This window comes from Rhinolophus sinicus, chromosome 17 (assembly GCF_057876585.1).
Source record: "Rhinolophus sinicus isolate RSI-liver-muscle chromosome 17, RSI-T2T, whole genome shotgun sequence".
Taxonomy (NCBI): Eukaryota; Metazoa; Chordata; class Mammalia; order Chiroptera; family Rhinolophidae; genus Rhinolophus; species Rhinolophus sinicus.
Window position 1 is genome coordinate 68,794,862 of NC_142517.1, and position 18,785 is coordinate 68,813,646.

The 18,785-nt window shown below is 44.9% G+C and overlaps 1 protein-coding gene across 2 annotated transcripts in view; it reads right to left on the reverse strand.

Annotated features, from left to right (window-relative positions):
- Nucleotides 1-2,654: 2,654 nt before the first annotated feature.
- TIGIT (T cell immunoreceptor with Ig and ITIM domains) overlaps nucleotides 2,655-18,785 on the reverse strand; it is a 103,902-nt gene continuing 87,771 nt past the window's right edge. The window contains exons 2-5 of one of the 2 annotated variants that reach the window (XM_074331654.2): nucleotides 13,864-14,015; nucleotides 12,548-12,877; nucleotides 10,326-10,426; nucleotides 2,655-5,013 (exon numbers count right to left, since the gene is read on the reverse strand). In XM_074331654.2, the coding sequence (XP_074187755.1) occupies nucleotides 4,777-5,013; nucleotides 10,326-10,426; nucleotides 12,548-12,877; nucleotides 13,864-13,927 (732 nt within the window). In that variant the 5' untranslated portion in view covers nucleotides 13,928-14,015 and the 3' untranslated portion in view covers nucleotides 2,655-4,776. The remainder of the gene's footprint in view (nucleotides 5,014-10,325; nucleotides 10,427-12,547; nucleotides 12,878-13,863; nucleotides 14,016-18,785) is intronic. The other variant, XM_019734816.3, reaches the window with a different exon arrangement.

An 18,785-nucleotide genomic window follows, 5' to 3' on the forward strand; every position in this document is an offset into this window, starting at 1 on the left:
AAATGTAACAACTAGACATAAAGATTCGTATAAAATCACGAGCTAGATTGTACTATTCAAACTCTCATTGTCATGGGAGTTTATAAACTAACAAAGATTGAGGAGCAGGGTAAATCAAGAAAGGGTCCAAGCAGTCTATTCTGGGGACTCAAAGACGCGCAGGCTTGGGGTTGGAGGAGGTGAGCGCAGACAAACACTTTCACCAGTGTGAGGACACAAAGCTACCTACGCCTGGGCTTGGGATGGGGAGAGTCTTAAGGAGAACGCTGGGTTGAAAGGTGATCTCTGTGAATTTAAATATTGGCTTATTGCAGCTCAGTCACTGAACCCCTAAGTTCACCCGGTATTCTAGGAAGTAGAAAATAAAGAGGAAGAAGACATTTTCAGGATGCGTGATCTTTCCCTAGTTGATTTGGCAACATCTTAGCGATGCCAGGCAACGTCCCCCAGAGTCTTTGATCTCTCTGGGCACCATCCCCACACTCTTGAGGCTTCTTCTCTGCCCGTTGAAATATTGTGGTGTGGTTTATGTACAGGCTATAATAATAGTAAATGTCACATGGGCTATTCATATGGTACTTACCAGTTTATAAAGTTCTCTTTCATTTGCTTTATCCATCCTCACAATTACCCTGTCAAACATTGTGAAGTAGTTATTGTTACACTAGTTTATAGAAACAGAGGTTCAGAAATATGTGTTTTTCCCAATATATAACAATAAACTAGCACTTGAAGTCAAGTTTTCTGAAATACAGTGATATGTACACCATGCCGGTATTTCTCACACTTGAGTAATGTATATACCTTTACAAAGGAAAAACAAATACTTCTCACAGACTGCCCCGCATAGGAAAGACCTGTGATTATTTTTATTATGATGTTTAGAAATAATGTATAATTATTTTTATTACACTCTTTCTTAAATATGCTCAAACATAAAACCAGGTAAAACTATTATGTTTATAGCTCTTATCAGAATTATAAAATAAAAATAAATAAAAGTAAATTTAAAAACATATTAAAAATGCAAGTACAAAGTGCAAGTAATTCTATGAAATTAATGGGTTAAATAAAGATATTAATTTAATATACTGGGTGATGCTTTGCTGACGCTCAGCAGCTGCCCACGTAGTGTACTGCCTGCTCGGCAGGTGACCTTCTGAGGGCAGCACCCCGGCACTGCAGGGTGTAAAGTGAAGACAGTTCTCCCACCGCTTGCGCAGTATTTCAACTGCAAAATCTTTCACTACTCTGCCCACCTGGAACAGATGAATCATTTATGAATTAAGCCTCCCTGTCTTGAAATCAACTTAATTATGAACACAACTATGGAGACTGAAGACAATGACAGCTCTGTTATACTAAGAAGCTCATCTCTACAGATGTTACGTATTTGAAAGGGCTACTGCCAGGAAGAAACATGACCTATACACACATACCTCTCTGTGTTTTCTTCGTATGCAAGGCAATTACCAGAATTGTGATATCTAATATACTAGCCACCATTCACATGTCACTATTTACATTTAGGTTTAATTAAAATTAAATAAAATTTTAAATTCAGTTTCTTAGTCGCATTAGTCACTTTTCAAGGTTTGATAAGCATGTGTGGCCAGTGGCTGCCATATTGGATGGCGCAGACACAGACCATTTCCATCATCACAGGAAGTTCTGTTGGATGGTGTATGTCCTAGACACTCTAATAAATTCTCTGACACATCAAAGTATATAGTTCAGACTTCCAGAAAGCTCAAGCTCTTGCATACATAAGGCTCTCCTGGGCCTCCTGACAGGTGTGCTGTGGGTAAGAGGTGGGGATTACTAGCTACAGCCTTAAAGCAGGACTAGGTAGAACCAGAAGACGGAACAAACTCACAGCCCACAGCTGGCAGCCACAGCCTGCTGGTCCCTCCTCGTTGTGGGGGCGGGTATGCCCAGGAGAACACGGCCTTTCACATGCAGCACACTCAGCTGCCTTGCCATCCCGCTCACCACTGATGGAATCTCTGAGAACCTGAGTGTGTGTGATGACTCATTTCCAGGGTCTCAGTGGGTAAGAAGGGACAAGTCATGAAATAAAATCACCTGAAACTAATTTTTTAAAAAATGTTTAAAAAGAAAAATTGCATGGGAAGGCCCTGTCCACTCATAAAGATTACCTCAAACTCCATGACTCAAAATTTCTCATATTTGTTCAGCATGATTCTTTGGATTATAGATCAGACTCTATCTGTCCAGGCTTAAAATGTGGAATGATAAGGGGTAAGGAATCGGTAAATTTATTTCTCCCTGAACTCTCATTCAATGATTCCTCCTGTCAGAGAATCCAAGAGGGGTTCCAAGAGAGCTTAGGGTCTCTTCCTGTCTGCACTTAGTGGTCCTCTACCTCAATCTCCCCTGTGATTCTTTCCTATATATTTCTTGAAAGCTATAAGAGGGGAAAGCCTTCTCAAAGCCTACTTTGAATGAGAGAGAAACAGAGACCCCCCAGTCAGAGATAGACACCCTCCCCAGGGTGGGTATCTGGAGTCTTGGCTTGGGTTTAGAGTCTAGAGCTACATGGTCCAATAAAAATATAATGGGAGTCACATCGGCAATTTTAGATTATTCCGTGGTCTCACTAAGAGAGTAAGAAAAACAAAAAATAGTAGAAATTAATTGTAATAATATATTTTATTTAACCCAGTATACTCAAAATACCATTTTGACATGTAATCAATATTTTTAAGTTACTAAGTGATAGTTTACATTCTTATCATTCATGTGAACTCTTCAAAATCTGATGTGTGTCTTACACTCACAGCACAGCACTTCTCAGACTAAGCACATGCTCAATGGCTTAGGCAGAGAAAGGCTGCTGCACAGGACTGTGCACGTCCCTGGGAATCTGGCTTTTACAAGATGCTCTCCTCTGGTTCTCTAAGGAAAATCTAGTTCATTGAATTCCATTTTAAAATTTATTTTCTGTTGAATTCAATCTCATTTTAGTAACCTGACCCATTTGCAAAATCTATGGGTCCTTCTGTATTTTTATCACCATCCAAATGGTATTTGTAAATGTTTCCCAGTTACCATAATCACGGTAAATAACACCCAACTCTCAGTCTACCTCAGCCCAACATACATTGCCATCAAATCAAAACTCCACTCCCTTTTTCTCATTACCTGTTAATTCATTTCCAATTCTGCGTTCTACTCCCAACCAATTTGCACTCGTTTTGTAAGAAAACTGCTGTGAACTGCCATAGCAAATAACAGCATTTTACATGGATATCTTTCTTCAGAAAAACTTGGCACTCTGGACAGATTTCAGCTCATTGCTCCTAACTACACACCTGTTTGGTAGAAAAGGGAGAAACATAAAAATCCAAGGAGGGGAAGGATTTGAATTGCCTTCTTGCTCAACCAGCCTAATTCTTAGAGAGCAGGGCAATGTTTTATTCTAACGGTTGGCAAGAGACAGCCTTGCTTCACATTTTCTCTTAGTTCCTATGCCCATGGAAAAAGAAGAAAAAAAGCAGCCACCTGTAAACCAACCTCCTTCCTCATTCCTCTAAGAGAGATGGTGGGAGGATAAAAGCGTAAATGTCACTTAAACAGAAATGAGCAGCTCAGATGCCACCCTAACCTCAGCATTAAGAAATCAGGGCTGAATTTAAGGGGTCAGAGAAACTAGTTTGAGGGTATACAAATTTTTAAAACCCTCTCTCACCTTTTTTATTTCTTTCAAAGGAAGAATCCTTATTTTTAAAATTTAGGTTTTCCTTTTAGTGGGAAACAGATTCTTTATTCAAAGGCTCAGTGCTGGATTGATAGAGAATCGGTGAGTCACGGCCCACGGGCTCCGATGCAGTCCCCACACACATACTGTTTCTGTGGCTTCCCCCACACGTGGCTGGAAGAACCTAGAATCCCCCGTATCAGGCCATTACTGGATTCTGAGTATATCCAACAAAAGGAGACTTGAAACATCTGCCCAGAAAATAAGATCTGAAGTCTCATGGGGACCCTTGGCACCTGGGTCTTCCTTGTGGGGATTTCACTCCCAACGTTAGTTTCTGCCGGTTCCCTGGACAAAGCCCCAGTGCTCACCAGACCAGCCTCACTGTCCCCTGCTCCCCCTTAGGCCACTTCACTACAGGTAAACCTATCCCCGACCACCTCACACCGAACCGACCTCTGTTCCCAAACATGTCTCGTGTCCTTATCTCCGTACTAACTTTTCACATCAGCATTGTCTCCCCACCTCACTGTAAGTTCTCAAAGGACTGAGCCTGGAGACCATGGTTTCGTCATCCCCGCACAAGCGGGTGCCATGTGTTATTCATAGAATGCCCTGAAGCTGTGAAGGTTGATGAAAATGGCAGTGAGAAATAAAATGAGTGTGGCTCTGTAGTCATACCATCACCACCAGCCACCACAAAACCCTGTAGCCCGAACCCTCTGCCTGGTGCTATAAGGAGGAATGCATCGCTCAGAGCCACAGAAGCAGCTCAACTGCCAGATTCAAAACCAGGTCGTTTTTTTTTTTTTAACGTTGCCTTCATAATCAAGACCCAAGCGGCTCCCCCTGGGTTTGCCACAATGGAACGGGAGGCAAGGGTACAGGAGACACAGACAGAGAAGGCGATGATGTTCATTCACTCAACCAAACACACACACACACACACACACACACACACACACACACACACACACAGCAGTGATGGAGAGTGCTTATCCATCCATCTGTAATAGCAAACACAGGCTGTGTCTCTCCGAAGATGCCTCTGGGAACTAACCAGTCTCTGCTGGGAAGCTGAAGCTCCCGAGGCTTCTGTAACTCAGGACATTAAAGTAGTCGTGGGGCTCGGCATAGTCATCTCCGCTCTGCTCTTGGCAGAGGCTGGCAGGCACAGCTTCTGCCTGGACACAGCTTCCATGGGACGACAGCACAGGGGGATCCCGTTCCTCCTGCTCGGATGGCGTTCTCCTGAGGCCACTTTCTGCAGAGTGGATTCGGAGAAATTTCTTCTAAAAACAAACAAACTACAAAGTCAGTATGTAGAGATGTTCAAAAGTTACTCCCCAAGATACTGCATAATTATAATGACCTCTCTTTTCCTTTCTTATACACACACAGAAGCAAAGTTGTGTTCTTCTGAGGAGCAATTCCTTCACCCTTAATTTCTCAACCTCGTCATAGCTAGATTTCAGTGCTAACCATCCCACTGAAACGACACTTGCTACACATGCAACATGCCCCGTACTTCATCCCTTCCCAGTAGCTAAGCCTAGGGAGGCCGCTTCCCCTGCGCCTTTATCTTTACCGCACCTGATGTTGCTGACCTCTTCCTTTTCTAAACCTTCCTTCCCCAAACTCCACGATGTCACTCTCTCCTGGTTCTCCTCCTCCTCCTTGCCTCCTTGAACCCTCCCCTTCATCTTTAGCCAGCCCTCCTTTTTTTTTTCTGCTCACATATCAGCTCCCCAAATAAAGAGTTTTCCCCGAGTTCTGCCAACTGCTTTCTCACATTCAACACGCTCTCTGAGTCACTTCATCCAAATGCACACCCACAACCACCCTCTTTCCTCTCAGGATTCCCAAATCTCTATCCAAATCTGCCCAAGGTTCCTGCCCTGCGCTCCAGACCCAGACGTCCACCTGGGAACTGGGCATGGCCACCTGAGGACCCACAGCAAGCCCAGACTCAACCTGTCTCAAAGCAGCCCATCAAATTCCCTCCTCCACAAACTGTTCCTGCGCCCACAGTCTCTGTCCTGGGTTATCACACCATCTGATCAGAAACCTGGAGGCTAATGTTAAACTCCAATTGGCCATAAAAGCCCATCCAATTTTACTCCTCAGCGGCTCTGAAGTTTATTCCCTCTTTTCCATCCCTACGTCCAGGTCTTATCTCTCACCTGTACCTCCATACTCACCCGCCTCTGGAGTCCCTTACCTCTCTAATCCAACTCCCACGTAGCCCCCAGCAAAGTGATCTTTCAAAAAGGAACGTTGGATCATGCCATGCCTCTGCCTACACCCCTTCGATGGCTCCCATTGTTTACAGGAGCCACAGGAGGACTTTAGGGGATTTGTAAAACTGCTTACTTATATAAGAACCATTGTGCATTCTTCTGGGGGGGAAGTCCGTAATTTAACTGCATTCCCCACAGAGGACTGTGCGTGATGCCCCCCAAAATGCCCTTTGTGATGTGGTCACAGTCACCTTTGCAGCTCCATGTCCTGCGGTGCTTCCCCAACGTGTGCGATGGGCCTGAGGCCAGAGAGCTGCCACTGCTTGAGGTTCTCCCATGAGCCCGGACTGGGCCAGCTTCTCACGTGATCTCAGCAACACCCCCCGGCCCCAAGTGAAGTTTCTGTTTTGAATGAGCTAATACCACTGGCAGGTGCAGTCACTTGCCCTAGGACAAATCTAATTCTGACTTGGGTTCGTCTGACTTCAGGCCATACTCTTTGTCCTCAGCCAGGCTACCTCTCATCTGACAGTTTCTAGAATGCCAGGCATTGTTTCCTGCCTTCCCAGTTTTGTATGTGTTGCACCCATTGTCCCTTCCCTGTAGCTCCCTGAAAAAGTTGTCTCCTGAGTCCTCCAGACTCAGCTCCAGAGCACGCTGCCCAAGAAGGCTTCTCTTCCTGGAGAGCTACGTTTTTCCCATGTGCCAGACTATGATCCTGGACGTTCTCTGTTGTAGCACTGAATGCTGTCTGGAACGTCCTTGTTTACCCTCTGTCTTCTCCAAACTGTCTGCTCCTTGAAGGAAAGTTCTGTACTATGTTCCTCTTTGTAACCTCAGAGCCCATAACAGATGCTCCATGTATGTCTTAGGACTGAAATGCACACACACACACACACACACACACACACACACACACACATTCTTCTACAGCCCCATACCAAAAGAACCAGATTTTCCAAATCAAAGTAGGGACTCATGGTCAGAAAGCTACAATTGGACTTGTGAGACAATAGGCCAGAACAGTGAAATCTGGGAAAATCAAGGATGTGAAGTCAGCCATCACATCAATATGAGAGCATCATAGGTGAGCGTTGTGCAAAGGCAAGGAAATCAAAGCACAGCAGGCACACACAGGATAGCAGAAGAAATGCTTACTATCACTCAATGCAAAGATGACAACCTCTCAGCCTTACCGGACACTGCTCTGAAGCAGGTTGCTCACCCCCACTATAGGTCTGAATGACAGAATTCCACAGAGTCACATGCAGGCTTGGAAAATAACAACAAACAAACTAAATTGCATTCCGCTCTCCCCCACTGCTTCCAGGATAAGAAACAGCAGCACCCTTATTGGCTACCATCAAGCTCAGCAGTGCATAAATATACAGGGGGCTGAGAGGGAAGTGGGTGGGGCTTCAGGGATGTACACCGTGAACAAATGTGAAAAATGCAGGCCCTAAGAAGATGGGCCTGGGGAGAGGCCATAGTCTCAGAAGCACACACATGAGTCAGGTAGTATCCCTCCCATACTGTTTCATTCATTCCTTTTCAGTCGAAGTGGCTGTACCTTATCAACCAAAAGTATGAAGGAAAAAAGTGGTGATCATAGGTCATGCTGATGCTGTGCTTAAAGGAAGTTCGACATCCCCTGTCAATCACAACCCAATCCATTCCTAAAATATCGATACCCAATTTGTTCTCAAAGAACCGATGTGACCTTTGGTGCTGGTGTGTTCTTGTCCCCATTCTTAGATGAGCCACCCTTGCCTTTGAGTCTTAGGACTCTTTTGGCTTCCAAAAGTGCTCTGGGAAGTGTAAATGTGCCTGAGCTGGGTCACTCAGCTGTCCCGTTGGCGTTCCACCCTGCACGAGCCACTCTGCACTTGTAGTCAGTGTGAAAAACAAGTCTGGGATTCATGCACTGCTGGGATAAACATTGCCCTCTTCAAGAGTCTGAGGAGCACAGACAGCGGGGTTGGCAGTCATTGTCCCAGAGCTGGACAGCCCTTCTCTCCTTTACCTCACAGAAGATCCCCTGGGGACACTGTTGCCAATAGCTGCTTAGCAAATAATATTCATTCATTTAGCCATCATTGATCCATGCAATATAAATATTTATTGAACACCACGTGTTATGAGGTGCTATGATAAAAAATAGTTATAATAATTATAAGAACATATTTATACGAATAATTGCTATAAATACATGCCAGGAAAAGTGCCAAGTGCCTCACTTGAATTATTTGACGTAAGTCAACCCTATGAGGGCAGCACCATAATTATTCCCAATTTACAGATGAGGGAGCTGAGGATTACCAAGGTCAGGTGACACAGCTATTCAAGTGGTAGAGCCAGGATACAAGCCTAGGTCTGTCTGATTCCAAAGGCCATGCTCCTAAATACTGCAATCTACTGACTCTTGGGGTCTGTAGGAATGCTCTGGTGCTCTGCTCGGATCCTCTGCACCTGAGCAGTGCTCCCAGCCCCCAGACCAGGGGTGTCCAAACTTTTTTCAACGTTTTTCACCAAGGGCCATATTCGGTAAAATACACAAACAGCCGGGCCACTCGAGGTGAAGTACGTATTGCCTCACCTGGTTTATTTAAGTAAACTAAATATATTTTTGGAATTTGCTGCGGGCCAATAAAAAATGAGTTCGCAGGCCACAGTTGGCCCGCGGGCCACTGTTTGTACACCCCTGCCCTAGACCCTGGGAGTATAGGCTGTGAGCAGCTCACAGCTGACCCTTCTCTGGAGAACTGTTCTTGGGCCCTCCCTGGTGAGCAGCCAGCAGTCAATGAATGACTGAGGTGGGTTTTTAAGTGGTCAGCTCCTTGCCCCCAGGTGTAACCTACTCTGCATACAATTCTTGCTTCAACCAAGTCTCCAGCTCAGATGACATCATGCTGAGCTTTCTTCCCTTAGCCTTATCCTACTTCCTTCACTATCCTTCATCTGAGAGGCTATCCCAATAAATCCTGTCACCAGAATTCACATGTCAGTCTCTATTTCCAGCAACCTCATCTAAAACAGTTGCTCCTGGGAATGGCCCTAGATGGGCTGTGGAAGGAAATCCCTCACCAGCTGGATGGGAATATAGACTCTACCACCAGTGGTGAAATGGGATAGGACACAGATGGAAGGGGATTATGAGCTGATGCAACAACTCTGACATTGAGAAGTAGGGAGTGAGTGACGATTATTAGGATTGTGGGATTGGGTGACTTTTGCTAAATTCTTTTGGTGCACTAATGAGAGAAAATGACAGGTCTCTCAGCAACTGAAAGCAACGTGTGAGAGTCAAAGGCCTTCCTTGGCAGCATTTAAAGAAGCACTTCTCTCAGTACTGAAGAGCAGGCACTGGACCTAACTGTAAGAGGGACGGAACTTCAAAGAAGGCTGGATTCGAGGCTTGGGCAAGTCTTCTATACCAGGGTCTTGACAGGAAAAGGGGGGTATCTGATTGTCATGCGGGGGACCCTGCTCGCTGTGCCATGTGCCAGGCAGGGTGTTGGGCAGGGTCTCACCTCCCGCTCTCCACACAAGAACGCAGGATATGGTGAAGCCAAAAAGGAACACCCACGGAGCCATAGGTAAGGGAGTCATACTGCTATATTCTCGCTGGAGGCTGGGTTGGAGACACAGGAAGCAGGAGCCACACTATCTGCAACCTGCCGTCCACTTCTCTGCCAACCCACCTCACTTGCTAGCTACAACAAGCCGTGCTAACTGCAGCTCTTCCTAGTTCAGCCACCATCTTCTTGCTAGCCCCCATTTCCTGCTAGCGTAGCCACAGCAGTTATATTAGTGGCCAATGGCTCACTGGTTACAGCTGATGGCCAACTAGCCACAGCTGAATCACAGTTGATGGCCATTTACTACCTGAGCCAGCACCTTCCCACGTGAGGCCAAAAGCCTGGAAACTGCTCTCTGGGGCTCTGTCCCCACACTGATCCTCCTTTATTTCCAATCTAACAGAAGTGCTGGGTAGCCCGGAACGACTGAAGGACTGCTAAATTCAATGACTTCATGTACAAAACTCCCTACCACAGAGTAGATGCCCAGGATGCATCAAACGCCCAGGGGAGTGGCTTAAGGGACAGGCAGGACGTAGGAATTGTAGGTGACAGCAAGATGGGGAGGGGACAGGTCCCACCTTTCAGGAGTTCCCAGACATGGAAGGGACAGAGGAGGAGCATAAACAACTTCACTAAAAAGCTGAACAAGGACCGTGAAAAAGGCACAAAGAGCAGTGGGGGAGATCACATCTAGGTCTCTCTCTGGACAGAAAGAGGATCTGGAAGGAGCAGGATGACAGGGGTGGGGTGCCCATGACTGAGCTGGGCAGCCAGAGTCATTACCTTTCTGGCCAATGCAACCACCACGATGACTGCTATGCAGATGGCCACCAGCAGTGAGACTCCGAGCAATGGGATCTGGAAGCCAGGGCTGTGCTCAGACGCTAGAGGGAGGACAAAATAAAGGGAGTGGGCTGAGGCCAGAAGCCAAGGGCAACCACTCCCCAGGGAAGACACAGAGGTGGGGGTTGGCCACGCCTTTCTGCAACTACAAGACTGGAGTCTCTAAGCCCAGCTCTTTGGAAAGTAGAGCCTCTGCCTCGACCAGCAGGAAACACTGACCTCTCAAGCACTGGTGTACCTCACACATTTGACACCAGAGCAGACCACTTTGACACACTCTTCCTCTGTGTGACTGAATCACTTTTAGTGATAATCATGAAATGAAACACATGATAACATCCAGGAGGGGGTGAAAAAAAAAACAGAAAAATGAACAACTTTCTTTTATTAAACTTTGTATTTATAATCATACCGGTAAAACAAATGTAATTAAAGATTAAAATAAAATTAAAGTACAAAAAAAGTAAAGAAAGAAATGACCTTTCTACTTAAGCCTCTAACAGTTATCCCACCTAGGCTGTGAGACCCCAGAGGGAGCAAGATTCTGGAGTTTTCTCATTTGCTGTTACCTAGCACCTGGCACATAGCAGGGACTTAATAAATATTTGTGGTATGAATTAAAGAATGAACAAGTGAATTTCTATTAAGACATAAAATGTAACTGGAAGGAGGAAGAGGCAGGAAAGAAGTTTTGAAGAGATGAGTGAGAGTCGATCCAAGGAGAAAGTGAGGGAAATAGGACCATTGCCCAGATGTGTGCTGTGCTCTAGGTGGAAGGGTTTCTGGGTTGCTACATCTCATCTCTACCTCCTTCCCAGGAGCTGGGGCACAACCCGGTGTCCAGGGAAGTCTTGAAAGGAGAAGGGTCTAGCAGAGGCCATGCTCTCTTCCTTCTAACTAAGGGCTTAAATTGCCAAAAAGGTGGCTAAGGAATGCCATCCCTTAGGACAAGGGCAGAGCCCGTTGTCCCCACATGGTACCAGGACAGGGAGGGGAGGGAGCCCAAACCTCCAGAACGTGTTCCTTCAGCCCTGAGTTGGCCACGATGCGGAGAGAGGGCAGATGGAGAGCACTGTGTCATGGGCAGCACAGTTGCAGGGGGTCAGTGGGGCTGCAGAGAGACTGTGCACAGAACCAGAAAAGCATGCAGGCTCCTCCCCACATGCAGCCTTGGCCTGTGTCGGGACCACCCAAGAGGTAACACTTGAAAAGAAACTTTAAGGCAAACTTTTATCTTCTCAGTTTCACATATTTTGCTCACTCATAAAACTTAACCTCCAGCACAACTGACGGCAGCGAGTAGAAGTCCTGAGGGTATCGTTTAGAGGAACCAGAACGCCTGTGTGAAAACGAGCTCTAACGCTCTGAGCAAGTCCAAGCCTCCGCTCCCGCCTCCATCAGTCAGGTACACATGGTATTCACAGCTAACACCTACTCAGGACTTACCCATTCCGGGTGCTGTTCTAAGGGCATTTTCTTGTAGCAAGTAATTCAATCCGACATGAACACCTCATAGGGTCTTACATCTACCCTCATTTCACAGATGAGAAAACCCATATGCAGAGGAGCTAAGTAATCTTATCTGAGGTCAACAGTAGCACCAGCCTGGCGTCCTTCTGAGCTCGTAACCACTCTGCTGCACTGTCTCTCAAATATGATAATAACCCTTTCCCACATCCCAGAGACCTGGGTTAAGTGTCCAGGTGGATAATGAATATGAGCGCATTCTGAAAACTAGGAAGCACACACAGATGTAAATTATGATACATTTATACTTAGCACATAGCTTTGTTTTTAACCAGCTCTAATCCTTCATAAACTTAGGGGCTAATTCTAATTTGCATGATTGGTGCTAAACTAATAAATGAGAATATTTCCCAGATGACCTTATCAACTGGTCTTCCTAGTAAATACACATAGATGTCCTTCTGATACCCAAAAGTGTTGTTCTCAATCCTGGCTGCACAGTTTGAACCACCAGGTTCTGCCCGTAGAGAGTCTGATTGAATTGGTCTGGGATAAGGTGCCGGCATCAGCATTATTTAAAAAGTACTATGAATGTGAGACAGGGTTGGAAGACTCTGCTCCCCAGTGTTCGGCAGGTACACATTTTCTATCCTAGAGGATGAGGGTCATCACCCTTTCTGCTGCAGAGGGCGTACCTGAGCTTTGGAGGACCTTCAGGAAGAGTCTCCCTTTGTAAATCCCATCAGGAAAGGTGTGATACATGCAGAAGTACTCCCCGGTGTCGTTCATGGTCAGCGACCGGAGGGTGAGGCCCAGGTTGGGGCTGGGGACCACTCGCTTCCTGAAGGCTGGGACGACGTGCCACCCCTTTTGAGAATGATGAATGGCCAGAAGTTGGTTCTGCTGCTCCCAGTTGACCTGAGTGACTATGGCAGTGGTGGAGGCGAGGTGACATTGTAAGGTGACAGAGCCACCTTCCTCTGCAGAAATGTTCCCCACGGTTATTATTCTGCCTGTCACAGCTGCTGTGGAAGAGGAAAAAGCTTGCATGAGTCCTGGGTCAATAGCTGGCCTTGAACCTTCCCCTAGAAATTCCAAGGGGCTCTGAAGCCAGAACTGGTTTTTGGAATGACAGTCTCCCAGTCCTTCCTGCCAGTCCCCCATGTAGACTATAACTGCTGCATGGTGTAGCCCTCCATCCTCTCAGGATATGCTGCTGTAATATAGCCCAGCTCATGGACTATTTTCATATGCTTATTTTTCTCCCTACCTCGAATATAAACCCTGTCAGCCACTGCTTCTGTTTTATTGCATCTTCCAGCATCCTGGTTCTGGGCTGGACACATTATTCTTTGAAATAAAATCGGCTGTTTGGTTGATTACTGTTTGGGGTGCCTGGAAAACCCTTCCAGAAAGCCATGAAATCCAACGGAAAGGAGCACTGGAGAGAAACTGTTTCTTCAAGGTAAACCACACTTTCAGTACTTATCACCCCCTGGGCACAGCTCCACCCTCAGAGGGTTCAGAAAACAACATAAAAATTAATTTATACTACAGTTTTTAAATATTTGTGTCCCCTTTTAATACAGAAAGAGATCGACTTAACATAAATTCAATCAATGATGGTAAAATCTCTAGAATCTGTGAAGAAGACATTTTGATCCACAGAAAGTGTACAATGTTTTTCTAGAAGTTTCCCCCAGGACATTAAGGAAGGACAATGGAGCAGGAGTGAACTTATACAAGCAAACTGATCATTCCTCCTCCTTCGTCCCTTTCTCTCTCCCTGTTTCTTTTCTTGGGTTGGCCTACCAGGCACCCCGAGCCCCAAATCCTTCATCTGCCACCAAAAACAGGATTGTGCCTCCTTCTCAGAGGAGAGAACTCCACAGGACTCTGAAAACTGTGGTTTCCTTCCCACAGACAGAGATAACATTCACTCCCAGTCTCCCTTTCCTCCTCCCTGCTCTCCCTCTGCCTTAGGTTCCAGGATAGATTTTTCAGTTCTTACCTGAAGCAAGGAGGGGAGCCTGCCTCAGCCCCTGGGCCCAGATCAGGAGGAGACACCACTGCATGCTTCTGCCCAGAGGGCTTCCAGGAAGCAGATGTGGCCTCTTCTGCCACCGAAACTGGCCGACTGCAGATGGCAGGGTGAAACCGAGCCTATGAGGAGAAAGGGTCTCGGAAAAACTGAGTTCAGCAAAAACAAAGATAAAGCTCTCAACAAGTACACAAACTGCACAGGGTGAGCCACAAGAAAGACCGTGAGGAAACACATTGAAAAATAAGCAAAGAAGTGGTTAGAAATGCACTACACTGGTCTTTGGATTACTATTAGTCAACCTACTGTTTTAAGTTCTCTTACTGCCCTTCTTTTTAAATCAGCCTTTGTCTAATGAGCTCAAGGCATCTGTGTCATGGCCAAGATTCTGTAGAACCTGTTACCAGTAAGGTCACTGGCTCCTTCTGACTTCATCCTACTAAAGAATGGGCAAAGATAAGAGAAACCTAAGTTTGCACTTACAGGCTAGAAACTACTTGAAATCTAACGAGCCATTGAACAAGAGGCATTTGCTTTGGGGACAAGACATGGGTGTGACAAAAGTCTTGGACAAACACAGCAGCTTTCCCTTGAATGAAGTTCTCTCCTTGACTCTTCTATCTTCTGTCTTGTTTATCTGGACTGAAACTTTGTTGAATTCTAGCTTAGTCTCTCTGACCCAGTATTATCTGATGAGTGATAATCTGATCAGATGAGTGAGTTTTCTTGTGCATGGCGACACCAGGAAAATCGGGAATTCAGAGAATGGTGAGTTCCAGTTGCATGACCCTGAAAAGGGAATGGTTGATCCTTGCCTGGAGCTCCCAGCTCATCATCAAATCCGATGGTTGAGTCATCCTCCTTCCTTTCCCCCTCCCTCCCTTGCTTCATTCATTTGAAAGTCCCTGAATGCATATGAAACACCAGACTAAACACCAGGCTCTGGAGATACAGGGGTGAATAATCACAGTCCTCAGACAGTTCGTAGTCAAAGCTTGCTCTCTAGTGAAGTCATGAAGCCACACTCTGAGGAAAGGAGGTGGAGGGTCCACATTCACCTGCCTCCAGAGCTCACCACTGCTCCTTTGGGCATGCTCCATGGTATATGTCCTGAAAATCTGCAGCTCCACTAGGAGAAGCATCTGAAGCCTGGTGCTCTGCCCCCTCCGTTCTGGCCAAGCACCCTGAGCCTTCCATACTGAACAGGCTCCTGTGTTCCTTCTCTACTGCAAGGTGCTCCATCTCAGACCAGTTTCCTCCCTTCCCTGGGTTCTGCCTATTCCAAACTCTACATCATGACCTATATGCCCCCCACAGCCCACCTCCAGCCCCTTAGACAATATATGCCTCACCAGCTTCTCTCTGCCTTTTCCAAATTCAACCTGTCCTTCAAGGCTCACATGGAGATACAACTCCACCCTTTGCAACAATCGCAGTCCCTACAGCTAAAGGAGCAATAATACCCAATGTCTGTCCAAGGGAAGGTGCTGAGGTTGAACTGGTGTGGTGTTTCCAAACCTGGTTTCCAAGACAAAGGTGCTAGTGATAGGAGAACCAAGAGCAGCTAGTGGGAATGGAGCACAGAGAGAGGTGGCCTCTGGGGTTTGGGCTATAAAAAGTTTACGGCCTGTGTTTCCATAGTGGGGGTAGGTGGAAACCATAGAGGCAGGACATGTCTTATATAATGAGAAATCTAAAGAAATTTAGACTGGGTTAAAACAGAAATAAAAGAAGATACAGAATTGTTCTATTTGTTTCTAAGCAACCAGTCCAAAGAGGTACACAGTCAAATCCATTTTGATGAATGGTGCTCTCAAGAGTCATTTGAGGGTGGTAATTAGCAGACTATAGAGTAAAAAACACATGGGTCCCAATTCATCCTGGTTTGGTGACCTTGGGAAAATTACTCAGCCTCCTTAAGACTCAGTTTCCTCATCTGCAATAAGAGCTACAGTATCCCCTTCCCCTTTCATAAGGTCATTGTGAGGATTCAGTGAACTAATGCTTGGTGAGGTGTTAAGTACAGTGCCTGGAACACAAAAAGGGTTCAGTATATCCATGATAGCATTAATAATAATATTAATTAAGGAAGTGAAAGGAAAATCGAAGGAGAATTTCCCTCTATTTTTTTGTCTTTTTATTTATTTATTTTTAATTAAATTTATTGGGGTAATAATGGTTAGTAAATTTACATAGGTTTTAAGTGTACAATTCTATAATACATCATCTATATATCGCTTTGTGTGCTCACCACCCAGTCAGTTCTCCTTCCATCAAAATGTATTTGATCGCCTTTTCTCTCTTCTACCATTTCCCCTCCCCCCTTACCCTCTGGTAACCACTAAACTGTTGTCTGTGTCTTTATTTGTTTGTCTTGTTCTTTTGTTGCTTTCGGTTTTATATCCCACAGGTGAGTGAAGTCATATGGTCTCAATGTAATGTATTTTGCCAGGAGTAAAAGCCTGGACTCCAAGACTAGGGTTCTGTATAACCGCTTCATTTTGTCATAAGCATTAAGAATATGAGGATAAAATGTTCCTGCAGAAAACTGGCCACTGTACCAGAGGGACCCTGAAGAGGCCTTGGAGGAAAGTGAATGATAGAAGTATCTCCCTGAGGAAACTTCTAGAAGTCCCTCTTGGAGCCTCCTACTGGGATGCCATCTGGAAACCTTGCTGGTATGGCCACCCACTCAGCAGTGGATGCAGCCCGAGCTCAGCAGCACAGCTCTGAGGAGCAGGTCTGGACTGAGAGCTCCCAAGGCCCTCGGAGCCTTTGGTGCCAGTTGGCAGCCCCTGTGGCACGGCATGAACCTGTGCCGTCGGTCAGACGCTGACTCACATTTCCATTTAAAAGTTCTAAATGGAGCCAGCACATTTTTTCTCCCCTCGCTTTTGGGGTTGTGGGTTGAACAGGTCCGATTAGCCTTGATGCAGCTGGGTGCGTGTAGGTGCTGGGGAAAGGACTCTGTCTGCATGTAAATGGGGAAGAAGTGCTGGCCTAGAATGTAAAACATTCCCAGGATTCTCAAGTTCTTTCACAGCCCAGCCTCCCCCTAGCTCTACAAGCCCCTCATGAGCCCACAGCTGGCTCCACTGGCTACAGCTGGAAACCTTGGCCCTGGCAGGGATCCCAGCACTGGGCACACAGAGCTGAGAGTGGTCACACTTTGCAAAAGGCCTGTAACTTGCACACAGGAAACACTACCCAAGGTTCTCTCAGGCACAGACCAGTCTCTCGTCAGTGTCTTTGAGCTTCAACCTCTCCAAAGTCTTCCCTCTGGCTCAGATAGGGTTGGGGCACTTCAGGGATATCACAACCTTCTTCTCCTTCCTTTCCCTGCCTCCCTTCAAGTGCAACATACTGCAGCTTCCAGGTTGGTGACCTTCACAGCCAAGGGCTCTCACTCTCTATCTCGAAGATTGGTGCCTCCTGCTGGTACGCTGTCTTGTGGCCCAGGTAGCAAAGAAAATCAGCTCCTAATCTCACTTACAAATATTGAGGAAAATAAATCTAAATAAAATATTGTCACACAGACCTCAATAACGTATTCAACAAAATGCATAATAACAAAGTAGAATTTATTCCAGGATTGCGAAGATGATTCAATACTAGGAAATCTATTAATATTAAATACTAGATCTACATAGAAAAAGCATATGGTTATTTCCTTTGATGCTGAAATGAAATTTCAATCCTCATGACTGATTAAATAAAAAATTCTCAATAAAATAAAAATTGATAAATGCTTTCTTAACATAATTACACACAAACACACATACACCAGCCCGAAAGCCAATGTCTCTTTTGATGCAAAAACACGAGAGATGATCCCATGAAAGTCAGGAATAAGATAAGGATACTCACTATTGAAATAACTAGTTAACTTTTCAGAAGTATCAACCAATTCAATTAAGTAAAAGCAGCAGTTAGAGGCAGAAGAATTAGAAATAAGGCTATAAAACTATTTCTAGTTATTGCTTATATAAATGGGAAACCCAAGAGAATCAATGGAAAAAAATGCCACAAAAAAACAGAATTCTTCAAAATTTGCAGGATATAAAATTAATATAAATAAACAAATCATTTTCCTATATACATTCATCACCAGTTAGAAGATATTTTGGAAGAGAATCCCTGTTTACAATGGTAGGGAAAAAAAAGCTAAAATACTTAGGAATAAATTCAACAAGAGATGTGCAAAAGCGACATGAAAAAACTTTAATCCAATGAACCAACTATCCAAATATGCTTTTAGATGAAACCATGCAAATACTAAAGAAAGCCTAGGTGACTTCCTTTAAAACCTGGAAGTAGAGAAAACTTTTTAAATTATGACTCAAAATCTAGAATCATAAATATAATTTAATGAGGAATTTGACTACAGTATTTTTTTTAAAAAAGCTTTTGCATTTAAAACAATCATAAAGGTCAAAAGACAAATGGCAACTGGAAAAGAATCCTGAACATGTCAAAATATATGACCTGACAGTTCATAGAAAAAGAAATACAAATGTTCCTTAAATATATGGAAAGTTCCTCAACCCCAGTTATAAAAAGGGAGATATACACTGAAACTACACTGTGATACCACTTCTCCCCCACCAAACTGGCAAAAATAAAAATTTTACCAATACATTATTGGTGAAGCTACAGAGAAATACATGCTGTTATATATTGCTGTTAGGAATACAACATGACACAACTTTTTTGGAGAATTTGTCATTATCAATCCAGATCTCAGCTGTGTTTACCCTTTAGCCCAGGAATCCACTTCTAGAAATCTATTCTAAGGACATAACTGCACAAATATGAAGTGATATATGCACAAAGTTATTCACTGAGATATCATATGTAATAGAAAAAAATGAAACTGAAATGTCCATCAATAG